We start from the raw sequence: 12,619 nt of genomic DNA, 5'->3' as shown, positions 1-12,619 counted from the left end.
ACAATTAGGAATGTCACTAGCTAACTCCTACATATCAGTCTGGGATCTAACCCCTTCAAGTGCAATTTGCCAAAATAAATCCATGTTTACAAGGCAGGACTCTGATGTTAGTGTACCTTTTGAAGTCAAGCAGCTTTGGGGGGCAGCACGGTAGCTCAGTGGTCAGCACTGATGCCTCACAGCACCAGGGACCCGGGTTCAATTTCAGTTTTGGGCAATTGTGTGGGGTTTGCACATTCTCCTGGTATCTGCATGGTTTCCTCTGAGTGCTCCGGTTTCCTTCCACAATCCAAATATCTGCAGGTTAGGTGAATTGGATGTGCTTAAATTGCCCATAGTGTTCAGGGATGTTAGGTTAGGTGCATGAGTCAGGGTTAAATGTAGGGAGAATGGATCTGGGTGGGACACTGTTCGGAGAGTCGATGTGGACTTGTTGGGCCGAAGAGCCTGTTTCCACACAGTATGGGTTCTAAAATAACAATATTGACAGGCGAGTATGTCTATTTGCTATTCTCACCAAAACTGTAGCCACTTTCCCTTTAAGTCCCTTGAAGTTTTCTCTCCCTCTCCATGTGGTTGATATGCCGAAACTAACCAATAATTCTTTGTGTTGTCTTTTAGGTCCTGGGCTTTGGGTGCTATCGCTCTCCTTTTCCTGCTGGGTCTCACCTGGGCATTTGGCCTGATGTTTATCAATGAGGAATCCATGGTGATGGCCTATCTCTTCACAACATTCAATGCATTCCAGGGAATGTTCATCTTCATCTTTCACTGTGCCCTCCAGAAGAAAGTAAGGCTCCTGAAGAACCCCTTGAATTTAACCTTTGAGAATATTGCTGAGATTTAGAAGATCAGGGATGATTTATTCACAGTTTTCACAATATGTTAGAGTAAATGGAGGAGAGCCTCTGCTGTTTACAAAGTCTAGGTTAAGGTGTAAATTAGAGCTTACCTTTCAGGTGGCAACTAGGAAGCAACTTTATGCTCTGAGGGTAGTAAAAGTTTGGCATTCCTTTCAGGCTATCCTTGCTTACTAATCCATTGTATTCACAACTAGGTAGATAATAGTTGGAGATGCAGTTCTAGGATTGGAGTCATCAGCCATGACCAGTGACACAGAATTTAATAGATGGACAATCATAAAGTGTTTGCCAATGATGACATCTCAACACCATTGGAAACATTGCAACAGTACAATTAGATCTTTAATCTTACTGGATTATAAGGGCTCATTCAGAATCCTAGGTTTTCATTCTCTCCTGCCGTTGGTCACCTCAACCTGGCTCTTAGCATAATTGCACAGCGATTGGCTGTCTCACTCAGAAATAATTACAGGGATTGGCTGGCTCACTCAGGCAGACTAAGTCCATGACTGGTTGCAGGACCTGCACAGTTGGAAAAGCACAATGGGTTCGCAACCCTACCACTTCTACTGAGGGTGAGTGTGGGAGTGGGTTTGTCAGACAATTGAAGGAGAAGGATGGGCATCCTTGGGATGACCAGGCGAGGGGGGGAAGGGGTGCGATGAGAGAGAGACTCACTGAGATCCTTGTGCAAGAGAAAGCCAGGCTAGACCTCAGGTTGAATCACTTTTGAATGCTTGCAGGTAGTTCTTCTACAATGAAATGATTGTGTCCTTGTGCAACCCCACATTATAGATGAGTCACGCTTTAGAAACAGTGCTTAAAGTGTTCACAATGTAATCACATTACAGCCACGTGTTTTCAAAGTTTGTGCTTTAGAAAGCATCCCCAATTCGTCAATCATGTCAATGAAACACACATTATAGCAGAAATGCACGTTATAGCAGAACAACCTGTAACAGTCTTCTCGAAACAAGGCGATGTGTATGTGTATGGAACCAAGGTGGCACCACAGTATTCCTATCCAGAGAGAAATATTGGAGGGAGTCATCACAACAATCGCATAGCTGCTTTTCAGGAGGCACCTTATCCAGCAAAAAGTGGCAAGACGACCTTAAGGATCACAGAGAACAGCATGGACATATTGAGCCAAAGGACTTGCTTCTGTGCTGCAAAGCCTCTGTAAAAAGATGCCATATGTAGTCATTTTGCAAGGACAAAGTGAGTAATTGTTGTTATACCATCACATCCCAGTGGCAATGGTTTTGTTTCAGTGAGATGCATGTTGCACTAAGTGGGTCAGGAAACAGGAAAGAGGGGTTTACCCTTTTCAGTAAGGTGCTCCTCCTTTCAATTGATAATCCTCTTTCAATAGAGTCAATTTTGCTAGTAATGGATTAAGGGGTTGATTTTGAAGAGTTTCTGGTCTGTGTAATTACTAGTGAAGTCAACATTCCATGTTTGAGGGGATTTCACAAGTGCCTAAATTCTACCTACACAAGATCAATAACTAAAGTATTGCAGTGATGCACCCCATCATCAAACAGTCTGGGTCAGTGTACTTCCTGAAGCAGTGCAACCAAATGTACAAATTGGTGTCAATGGAGAGGCTTGAACCATTGAAACTGTGTACAATGGACGTGTTTCATCCCCTGGGAATCCAAGCATCGCTGATCTGGAACCCATGTTTAACCAATTGTTAGCACTACCCTCCACAACAGATGGTTGTGTATTACCACAGTGCAAACTGCAGCTTCATTTGAGTTACCAATCTGACATGATGAGGTCCTCCCCAATTAATGGGTCAGGGGATCAGACAGACTCTCACAATTTCAAAGTTGCGTTAATGGTCATGAGACAATATAAAAGATAATAGTCAATTATTTGACCTGTCAATTAATTTCTCTAGCAAGAAAAATTAGATAATGGTTCATTTAACAGCATACCTAATGTCAACAATTTCCATCCCACCAATTCTCCTCAAGTGTGTACTGCAAAACCTCCATAGCCTGTATTGTGTTTAACAACGACAGCATGCATTTATGTAGCACCTTTAGCCCAATGAAACATTTCAAGGCATTAAATGCATGCAAGTTAAACTAGATTTGACCCTAAACCATATAAGTAGATATTAGGACAGGACTTCAGGTCAAAGAGGCAGGTTTTAAGGAGGATCTTAAAGTTAGAGACAGAGGGAGAGGTGAAGAGACAGACAGATTTAGAGAGAGAGTTTCAAAGCTGAGAGCTGCTGAAGCTGCAAGCTTCAATAGTGAAACACTGGAAAATGTGGATGCTCAAGGGACCAGAATTAAAGGAACACAGATACCTTGGTCAGTTGAGGGACTGAAGGAGATTAAAGAGTTAGGGAAGGGTGAGTTCCTGAGGAAGCTAGAAACAAGGATGAGAATTTAAAATTTAAGTTGTAGCTGGACTGGGAGCCCAGTGTAGGTAAGAGAGCATGGGATAAATAGAACTTGAAGTGAGTAAGAATCTGGGCAGCAGAGATTTGGATGGACTCAAGTTTCTGGAGAATGGAAGGCCAGACAGGAGAACATTGGGATAGTCAATCCAACGACAACAAAGGCACGGATGAAGGTTTCCGCACAGCTGAAAGCCATTTCAGGTGATGTTCAGGTAGAGTCCGTGAGAGAGATTGAGACGGTAGCTTCACTCCCTCAACTGTTCCTGGGGCTGGCAATCACAGGTAGTCAAGGCTGGCATCACCAGCTTGGCATATCTCCCAGTTTACAGCCTGGTGACAGCTGCTGCTTAATAAACCAGAGCAAATGCCTTAATTGTGCTGACAGACTGCCATCTGATTTACTCAGCTTTACCGCACTGTCAAATGGGGAGACTATTTTGTCCTGGTTCCTCATGGCTGTTTTGCTGGACTCTGTAGCCTGTGGGATGATATGAGAGGCAGAAATTGGAGCAATCCACAGAAAAGCAAACAGTTACAGGAGGAACAAGGCTGAGGGACACTGAGCTCCAGGCATTGGCCATTTGCACATTTCATTCATTGATCAATCTTGACCTACTACCTTGAAGTAAAAGCTTAGCATCCCCAAGTCATAGAAACAAGTAACATGAGTGGGCCATTCAAACCTTTCAGCCTATTCTATCATTCAGTAAGATCATAGCTAACCTCAACCCTACATTCCAATAAATTTCCTGATAATTTTTCTATGGCCATTAAAAATTTATATCTGCCTTAAAAATGTTTAAAGATTCTGTATCCACTGCCTTTTGAGGAAGGGAATTCCAAATACTTACAACCCACTGAGAAAATAAAATGTTTCCTCATCTTCGTTTTTATATCAGTGACCCCTTATTTTTAAACTTAGTTCTGGGTTCTTCCACAAGAGGACACATCCTTTCCACAAGCGCCTGGTCAAGCCCCCTCAAGATCTTATATGTTTTAGATTAGATTAGATTAGATTAGATTACTTACAGTGTGGAAACAGGCCCTTCGGCCCAACAAGTCCACACCGCCCCGCCGAAGCGCAACCCACCCATACCCCTACATCTACATCTACCCCTTACCTAACACTACGGGCAATTTAGCATGGCCAATTCACCTGACCTGCACATCTTTGGACTGTGGGAGGAAACCGGAGCACCCGGAGGAAACCCACGCAGACACAGGGAGAATGTGCAAACTCCACACAGAGAGTCGCCTGAGGCGAGAATTGAACCCGGGTCTCTGGCGCTGTGAGGCAGCAGTGCTAACCACTGTGCCACCGTGCCGCCCACAAAGTCATCATTGACTCTTCTAAACTCCAGAGAATACAAGCCAAGGGTGCCTAACCTTTCCTCATAAAATAAACCATTAATTCTAAGTATTAGTCCATTAAACCGTCTTTGAACTGCTTGTAATGCATTAGCACTCTTCTGTAAATACAGTGATCAGATCTGTACATAATATTCCAGATGCAGTCTCACCAAATTGAAATAAGCTGCCTTAGTTTCGGTTTCCTAGCAGAGGAATAATTAGAGATAATTCTGGAGAAATTCAACAGGTCTGGCAGTATCCCAGCAGAGAGAAACAGAGTTTACATTGCAAATCCAAAGACATTTCTTCAGAACTGAAGAGTCAAACCAGATTTGAAAGATGAACTGTTAATGCAGTCTAATCACTGACAAACCAGGCCCCAATGTAACACTTGTGATGAAAGGTGTGTGATATATTATAACATCAATTCTTTTAGAGTTTGGCTTTTAAACTAGTGGCATATCAGTTTGGAATATTTGTATGAAGGAATTTAATAATTAACTAAGTCATTCTTTTCAGAGCTATGACTTAAACTAGTTTGTCTAAAAGACTAAATGAACATGGGCCTCCAGGGATGTTAAAGGAAGTTTATTTGTAAATACTTTTTAGATTAGATTACTTACAGTGTGGAAACAGGCCCTTGGGCCCAACAAGTCCACACCGCCCCGCCGAAGCGCAACCCACCCATACCCCTGACCTACACTACGGGCAATTTAGGATGGCCAATTCACCTGACCTGCACATCTTTGGACTGTGGGAGGAAACCGGAGCACCCGGAGGAAACCCACACAGACACGGGGACAATATGCAAACTCCACACAGTCAGTCGCCTGAGGCGGGAATTGAACCCGGGTTTCTGGCGCTGTGAGGCAGCAGTGCTAACCACTGTGCCACCGTGCCACCTGTTCAGAAATGTTATGATACAGCGCTAGAGTAGGTGGGACTTAAACACATCTCCTGGTTCAGAAATAGGGACACTACCACTGTGCCACAAGAACTTCAAGTATTTATATTGTGGTTTTTACATAGGAAAGAAAAATATCTACACTAAGCCTTTAGCTTAGTAGAAGCTAAGGTGAACAAGTTTTGTTTTAGGTTCAGTTAAAAGGTTTTTGAATTCATTTCAAAAGAGATCTGATTGATGTCAGACACAAGAATAGAAAAATAAGTCTGCTTAGGGCAGTTAAGCAAATATATTAGTAGAATGAAAGGGTTTCAATGCTTCCAGACTAGGGGTGTTCGGTTAAAAATCTTTGCTGGCAATGAAAAGCTTCACAGCTCACAGGACCAAAACTGAAAAGAAGCAGCTAAGGCAACCTATAGATCTGATAAGAAAACAACATTTTCCTAGATTTTTTTATGAACTGTAAACTGCTACTATTGGGGAATAAATGGGATTTCCATTTGTGAATTATTTGAAATCTGTTAAACTGTGTTACATTTAGATTTGGTTTTCCATCCCACATTCTGGGACACATCCTGAATCTTCTCTCTATATCTATCAGCTTTGTGACAATACGTGTCAGTCCCAGAAAGACTGTGGCTGCAATTTGGCACTTTCCAGTGAGTGTCCAGACAGTGTTTTACAAGGGCAGATTACCTAGCTGACAAGTCTGGATCAATTGAAACATTGAAACATGGCCATCTGGGATTCAGAGGAACACTGACTAACTAAGCCTCAATACAAACACCACCAACCAGGCCCGAATAGAAATACTATCAAATATACCTCAATAGAAACACTGCCAACTAGGTATCAGAACAAATACTGTCAACACTGAAGAAAGAAATCAGGAAGATGAAAAGGGGGCACGAGACAGCCTTGGCTAAGAAGATTAGGGTGAATCCAAAGAAGTTCTTTAAGTATATTAAAGGAGAAAGAATAACTAGAGAGAGAGAATAGGCCCCCTCAACGACCAAAGTATGTGTAGACCCACAGGGGATGGGCGAGGTCCTCAATAAGTATTTCTCCTCTGTGTTTACTGTGGAGAAAAACATGAAGACTTGGGAACTTGAGGAAGTTAGTGGGTTCTATCTTGGTCTGCATTACATTAGAGGAGGAGTTGGACCTATTAGAATGTCTGAAGGTGGTTAAATTTCCTGGTCCTGACCACATATATCCAACCACACTACAAGAGGCTAGAGAATAAATTGCAGAGGCCCTGGCTGATATTTTTGCATCATCATTAGCCACAGGTGAGGCCCTGGAAGACCAGCGGGTAGCGAATTATTATGCCATTATTCAAGAAGGACTGCAAAGAAAATCCTGGGAACTGTAAACTAGTAAGCCTAACATCTGTGGTAGGTAAGTCACTTGAGAAGATTCTGAGAGATAAGGTATACATGCATTTGGAAAGACAAGGTTTGATTAGGAGTAGTCAGCATGGCTTTGTGGGTGGGAGATCATGCCTCACACGAGCTGGTGTATGGGAGAAGGATTCACATTTTTGGATCATTGGAATCTCTTTTGGGGTAGAAGTGACCTGTACAAGAAGGCCAGATTGCACCTAAATTGGAAGGGGACCAATATACTGGCAGGGAAATTTGCTAGAACTGCATGGGAGGATTTAAACTAGTAAGGTGGGGGGATGGGACCCAGGGAGATAGTGAGGAAAGAGATCGATCTGAGACAGGTACAGCTGAGAACAGAAGTGAGTCAGACAGTCAGGGCAGGCAGGGACAAGGTAGGACTAATAAATTAAACTGCATTTATTTCAATGCAAGGGGCCTAACAGGGAAGGCAGATGAACTCAGGGCATGGTTAGGAACATGGGACTGGGATATCATAGCAATTATGGAATTAGGCATAGCAATTAGGGATGGGAGGACTGGCAGCTTAATGTTCCAGGATACAAATGCTACAGGAAGGATAGAAAGGGAGGCAAGAGAGGAGGGGGAGTGGCATTTTTGATAAGGGATAGCATTACAGCTGTGCTGAAGGAGGATATTCCCGGAAATACACCCAGGGAAGTTATTTGGGTGGAACTGCGAAATAAGAAAGGGATGATCACCTTATTGGGATTGTATTGTAGACCCCCCAGTAGTCAGAGGGAAATTGAGAAACAAACTTGTAAGGAGATCTTAGCTATAAGAGCTATATTATTATCGAATAATAGGGTAGTTATGTAGGAGATTTTAACTTTCTAACCATCGACTGGGACTGCCATAGTGTTAAAGGTTTAGATGGAGAGGAATTTCTTAAGTGTGTACAAGACAATTTTCTGATTCAGTATGTGGATGTACCTACTAGAGAAGGTGCAAAACTTGTCCTACTCTTGGGAAATAAGGCAGGGCAGGTGATTGAGGTGTCAGTTGAGAGCACTTTGGGGCCAGCGATCATAATTCTATTTGTTTTAAAGCAGTGATGGAAAAGGATAGACCAGATCTAAAAGTTGAAGTTCTAATTTGGAGAAAGGTCAATTTTGACGGTATTAGGCAAGAACTTTCGAAAGCTGATTGGAGGCAGATGTTCGCAGGTAAAGGGATGGCTGGAAAATGGGAAGCCTTCAGAAATGAGATAACAAGAATCCAGAGAAAGTATATTCCTGTCAGGGTGAAAGACAAGGCTGGTAGGTATAGGGAATGCTGGATGACTAAAGAATTTGAGGGTTTGGTTAAGAAAAAGAAGGAAGCATATGTCAGGTATAGACAGGATAGATCGAGTGAATCCTTAGAAGAGTATAAAGAAAGTAGGAGTATACTTAAGAGGGAAATCAGGAGGGCAAAACGGGGACATGAGATAGCTTTGGCAAATACAATTAAGGAGAATCCAAATGGTCTTTACAAATATATTAAGGACAAAAGGGTAACTAGGGAGAGAATAGGGCCCCTCAAAGATCAGTAAGGCGGCCTTTGTGTGGAGCCACAGAAAATGGGGAAGATACTAAATGAATATTTTACATCAGTGTTTACTGTGGAAAAGGATATGGAAGATATAGACTGTAGAGAAATAGATGGTGACATCTTGCAAAATGTCCACATTACAGAGGAGGAAGTGCTGGATGTCTTGAAATGGCTAAAGGTGGATAAATCCCCTGGACCTGATCAGGTGTACCTGAGAACTCTGTGGGAAGCTAGAGAAGTGATTGCTGGGCCTCTTGCTGAGATATTTGTATCTTCGATAGTCACAGGTGAGGTGCCGAAAGACTGGAGGTTGGCAAACGTGCTGCCACTGTTTAAGAAGGGCGGTAAAGACAAGCCAGGGAACTATAGACCGGTGAGCCTGACCTCGATGGTGGGCAAGCTGTTGGAGGGAATCCTGAGGTACAGGATGTACATGTATTTGGAAAGGCAAGGACAGATTCGGGATAGTCAACATGGCTTTGTGCATGGGAAATAATGTCTCACAAACTTGATTGGGTTTTTTGAAGAAGTAACAAAGAAGTTTGATGAGGGCAAAGCAGTAGATGTAATCCAAATGGACTTCAGTAAGGCATTCGACAAGGTTCCCCATGGGAGACTGATTAGCAAGGTTAGATCTCATGGAATACAGGGAGAACTAGCCACTTGGATACAGAACTGGCTCAAAGGTAGAAAAGGGTGGAGGGTTGTTTTCAGACTGGAGGCCTGTGACCAGTGGAGTGCCACAAGGATCGGTGCTGGGCCCTCTACTTTTTGTCATTTACATAAATGATTTGGATGCGAGCATAAGAAGTGCAGTTAGTAAGTTTGCAGATGACAGTAAAATTGGAGGTGTAGTGAACAGCAAAGAGGGTTACCTCAGATTACAACAGGATCTGGACCATATGGGCCAATGGGATGAGAAGTGGCAGATGGAGTTTAATTCAGATGTGAGATAATGCATTTTGGGAAAGCAAATCTTAGCAGGACTTATACACTTAATGGTAAGGTCCTAGGGAGTGTTGCTGAACAAAGAGATCTTGGAGTGCGCAGATTCATAGCTCCTTTAAAGTGGAATTGCAGAGGATAGTGAAGAAGGCATTTGGTATGCTTTCCTTTATTGGTCAGAGTATTGAGTACAGGAGTTGGGAGGTCATGTTGCGGCTGCACAAGACATTGGTTAGGCCAGTGTTGGAATGTTGCGTGCAATTCTGGTCTCCTTCCTATCGGAAAGATGTTGTGAAACTTGAAAGGGTTCAGAAAAGATTTACAAGGATGTTGCCAGGGTTGAAGGATCTGAACTACAGGGAGAGGCTGAACAGGCTGGGGCTGTTTTCCCCGGAGCGTCGGAGGCTGAGGGGTGACTTTATAGAGGTTTACAAAATTATGAGGGGCATAGATAGGATAAATAGTCTTTTCCCTGGGGTCAGAGAGTCCAGAACTAGAAGGCATAGGTTTAGGGTGAGAGTGGAAAGATATAAAAGAGACCTAAGGGCCAACTTTTTCACGCAGAGGGTGGTACATGTATGGAATGAGCTGCCAGAGGATGTGGTGGAGGCTGGTACAATTGCAACATTTAAGAGGCATTTGGATGGGTATATGAATAGGAAGGGTTTGGAGGGATATGGGCTGGGTGCTGGCAGGTGGGACTAGATTGAGTTGGGATATCTGGTCGGCATGGACGGGTTGGACTGAAGGGTCTGTTTCCATGTTGTACATCTGTATGGCTCTATGACAAATGTGATAGAGTTCTATGATGAAGTGACCAGGAAGGTTGATGAAGGCTGGGTGGTATATGTTGTCTATATGGATTTCAGTAAGGCCTTTGATAATGTTCCACATGAATAGGCTGCTCTGGAATTTGAGATCACATGGAATCCAGGGGGAGCTGGCAAATTGAATACACAATTAGCTTGATGATAGGAAGCAGAGGGTAATAGTTGAAGAATGCTTGTCGGACTGGAGGCCTATGACTAATGGAGTGCCTCAGGGGTTAGTTCTGGACCTATTACTGTTTGTTATCTATATCAATGATTTGGATGAGAATGTACAAGGCATGATTAGTAAGTTTACAGATACTAAGATAAGCGTATCGTGGATAGTGATGAGGTTATCAGAAATTACAGCAGGACCTTGATCAGCTTGGGAAGTGGGCTGAGAAATGGCAAATGCAGTTTAATATTGATAAGTATGAGGTCTTGCATTTTGGAAAGTCAAATCAAAGCAGGAATTTCATGCTGAATGGTAGTGCCTTAAGGGATGTAGTGGAACAGAGGGATCTTGGAGTCCAGCTGCACAGTTCTCTGAAATTGGAGTTGAAGCTCTGGACCCAGGTCTTCAACTTCACAGATCTCTGTTCCATAATCGGTCAATAAGAACTCACAAACGCTCTGGTTCTTTAAGACTTCACTCTTACCACTGAAGGAGGTGGCTCGAGAAATCATGGATGCGTTGGTGATTATTTTCCAGAGTTCGATAGATTCGGGATCAGTTCCTGTGGATTGGAGAGTGGCTAATGTTGTACCACTTTTTAAGAAAGGTGGGAGAGAGAAAGCAGGAAATTATAGACCAGTTAGTCTGACCTCAGTGGTGAGAAAGATGCTGGAGTCTATTATAAAGGATGAAATTACGACACATTTGGATAGTAGTAACAGAATAGATCAGAGTCAGCATGGATTTATGAAGGGGAAATCATGCTTGACTAGTCTTCTGGAATTTTTCGAGGATGTAACTCTGAAGATGGATGAGGGAGATCCAGTAGATGTAGTGTACCTGGACTTTCAGAAAGCTTTTGATAAAGTCCCACATAGGAGGTTAGTGAGCAAAGTTAGGGCGCATGGTATTGGGGGCAAAGTACTAACTTGGATTGAAAGTTGTTTGGTTAACAGGAAATAAAGAGTAGTGATAAACGGCTCCATTTTGGAATGGCGGGCAGTGACCAGTGGGGTACCACAGAGATCAGTACTGGGACCGCAGCTTTTTACAATATATATTAATGATATAGAAGATGGTATTAGTAATAACATTAGCAAATTTGCTGATGATACTAAGTTGGGTGGCAGGGTGAAATGTGAAGAGGATGTTAGGAGATTACAGGGTGACCTGGACAGGTTAGGTGAGTGGTCAGATGCATAGCAGATGCAGTTTAATGTGGATAAATGTATGGTTATCCACTTTGGTGGCAAGAACAGGAAGGCAGATTACTACCTAAATGGAATCAATTTAGGTAAAGGGGTAGTACAAAGAGATCTGGGTGTTCTTGTACACCAGTCAATGAAGGTAAGCATGCAGGTACAGCAGGTAGTGAAGAAGGCTAATAGCATGCTGGCCTTCATAACAAGAGGGATTGAGTATAGAAGCAAAGAGGTTCTTCTGCAGCTGTACAGGGCCTTGGTGAGACCACACCTGGAGTACTGTGTGTAGTTCTGGTCTCCAAATTTGAGGAAAGACATTCTGGCTATTGAGGGAGTGCAGCGTAGGTTCACGAGGTCAATTCCTGGAATGGCAGGACTACCTTACGCTAAAAGACTGGAGCAACTGGGCTTGTATACCCTTCAGCTTAGAAGACTGAGAGGGGATCTGATTGAGACATATAAGATTATTAAAGGAGTGGACACTCTGAAGGCAGGAAACATGTTTCCGCTGATGGATAAGTGCCGAACCAGAGGACACAGCTTAAAAATAGGGGGTAGACCATTTAGGACAGAGATGAGGAGAAACTTCTTCACCCAGAGAGTGGTGGCTGTGTGGAATGCTCTACCCCAGAGGGCAGTGGAGGCCCAGCCTCTGGATTCATTTTAGAAAGAGTTGGATAGAGCTCTCAAGGATAGTGGAATCAAGGGTTATGGAGATAAGGCAGGAACTGATTAAGGATGATTAGCCATGATCATATTGAATGGTGGTGCAGGGTCAAAGGGCAGAATGGACTATTGTCTATTGTCTATTTATTTCTTCATACCACCAGCTGCAGAGTGTCCTGGAACACAGAAGTTGAGCACTTCCATATTCCTCTGAGGAGCTTCATGCATGGCTTAAAACAAAGACATTTTTTAAACTTTTCTTAAGTAAGGGTACCGGCCATGATCACATAGTACATTCAAACAATTACCAATTAATACACAATACTGTTTTATTAGACAGTTAC

General features: G+C 43.0%; 1 protein-coding gene across 19 annotated transcripts in view; it reads left to right on the top strand.

The window, feature by feature from the left end:
• LOC140467980 (adhesion G protein-coupled receptor L1-like) overlaps positions 1–12,619 on the top strand; it is a 621,988-nt gene that overhangs the window by 587,027 nt on the left and 22,342 nt on the right. For all 19 annotated transcript variants that reach the window (XM_072564089.1, XM_072564084.1, XM_072564081.1 and 16 more), the window contains one exon: positions 622–790. In XM_072564089.1, coding sequence (XP_072420190.1) covers positions 622–790 — 169 coding nt within the window. The remainder of the gene's footprint in view (positions 1–621; positions 791–12,619) is intronic.

The sequence above is a fragment of the Chiloscyllium punctatum genome, chromosome 46, assembly GCF_047496795.1.
Source record: "Chiloscyllium punctatum isolate Juve2018m chromosome 46, sChiPun1.3, whole genome shotgun sequence".
In the NCBI taxonomy this organism is placed as follows: domain Eukaryota; kingdom Metazoa; phylum Chordata; class Chondrichthyes; order Orectolobiformes; family Hemiscylliidae; genus Chiloscyllium; species Chiloscyllium punctatum.
This window is presented reverse-complemented; position numbering and strand designations above follow the sequence as displayed.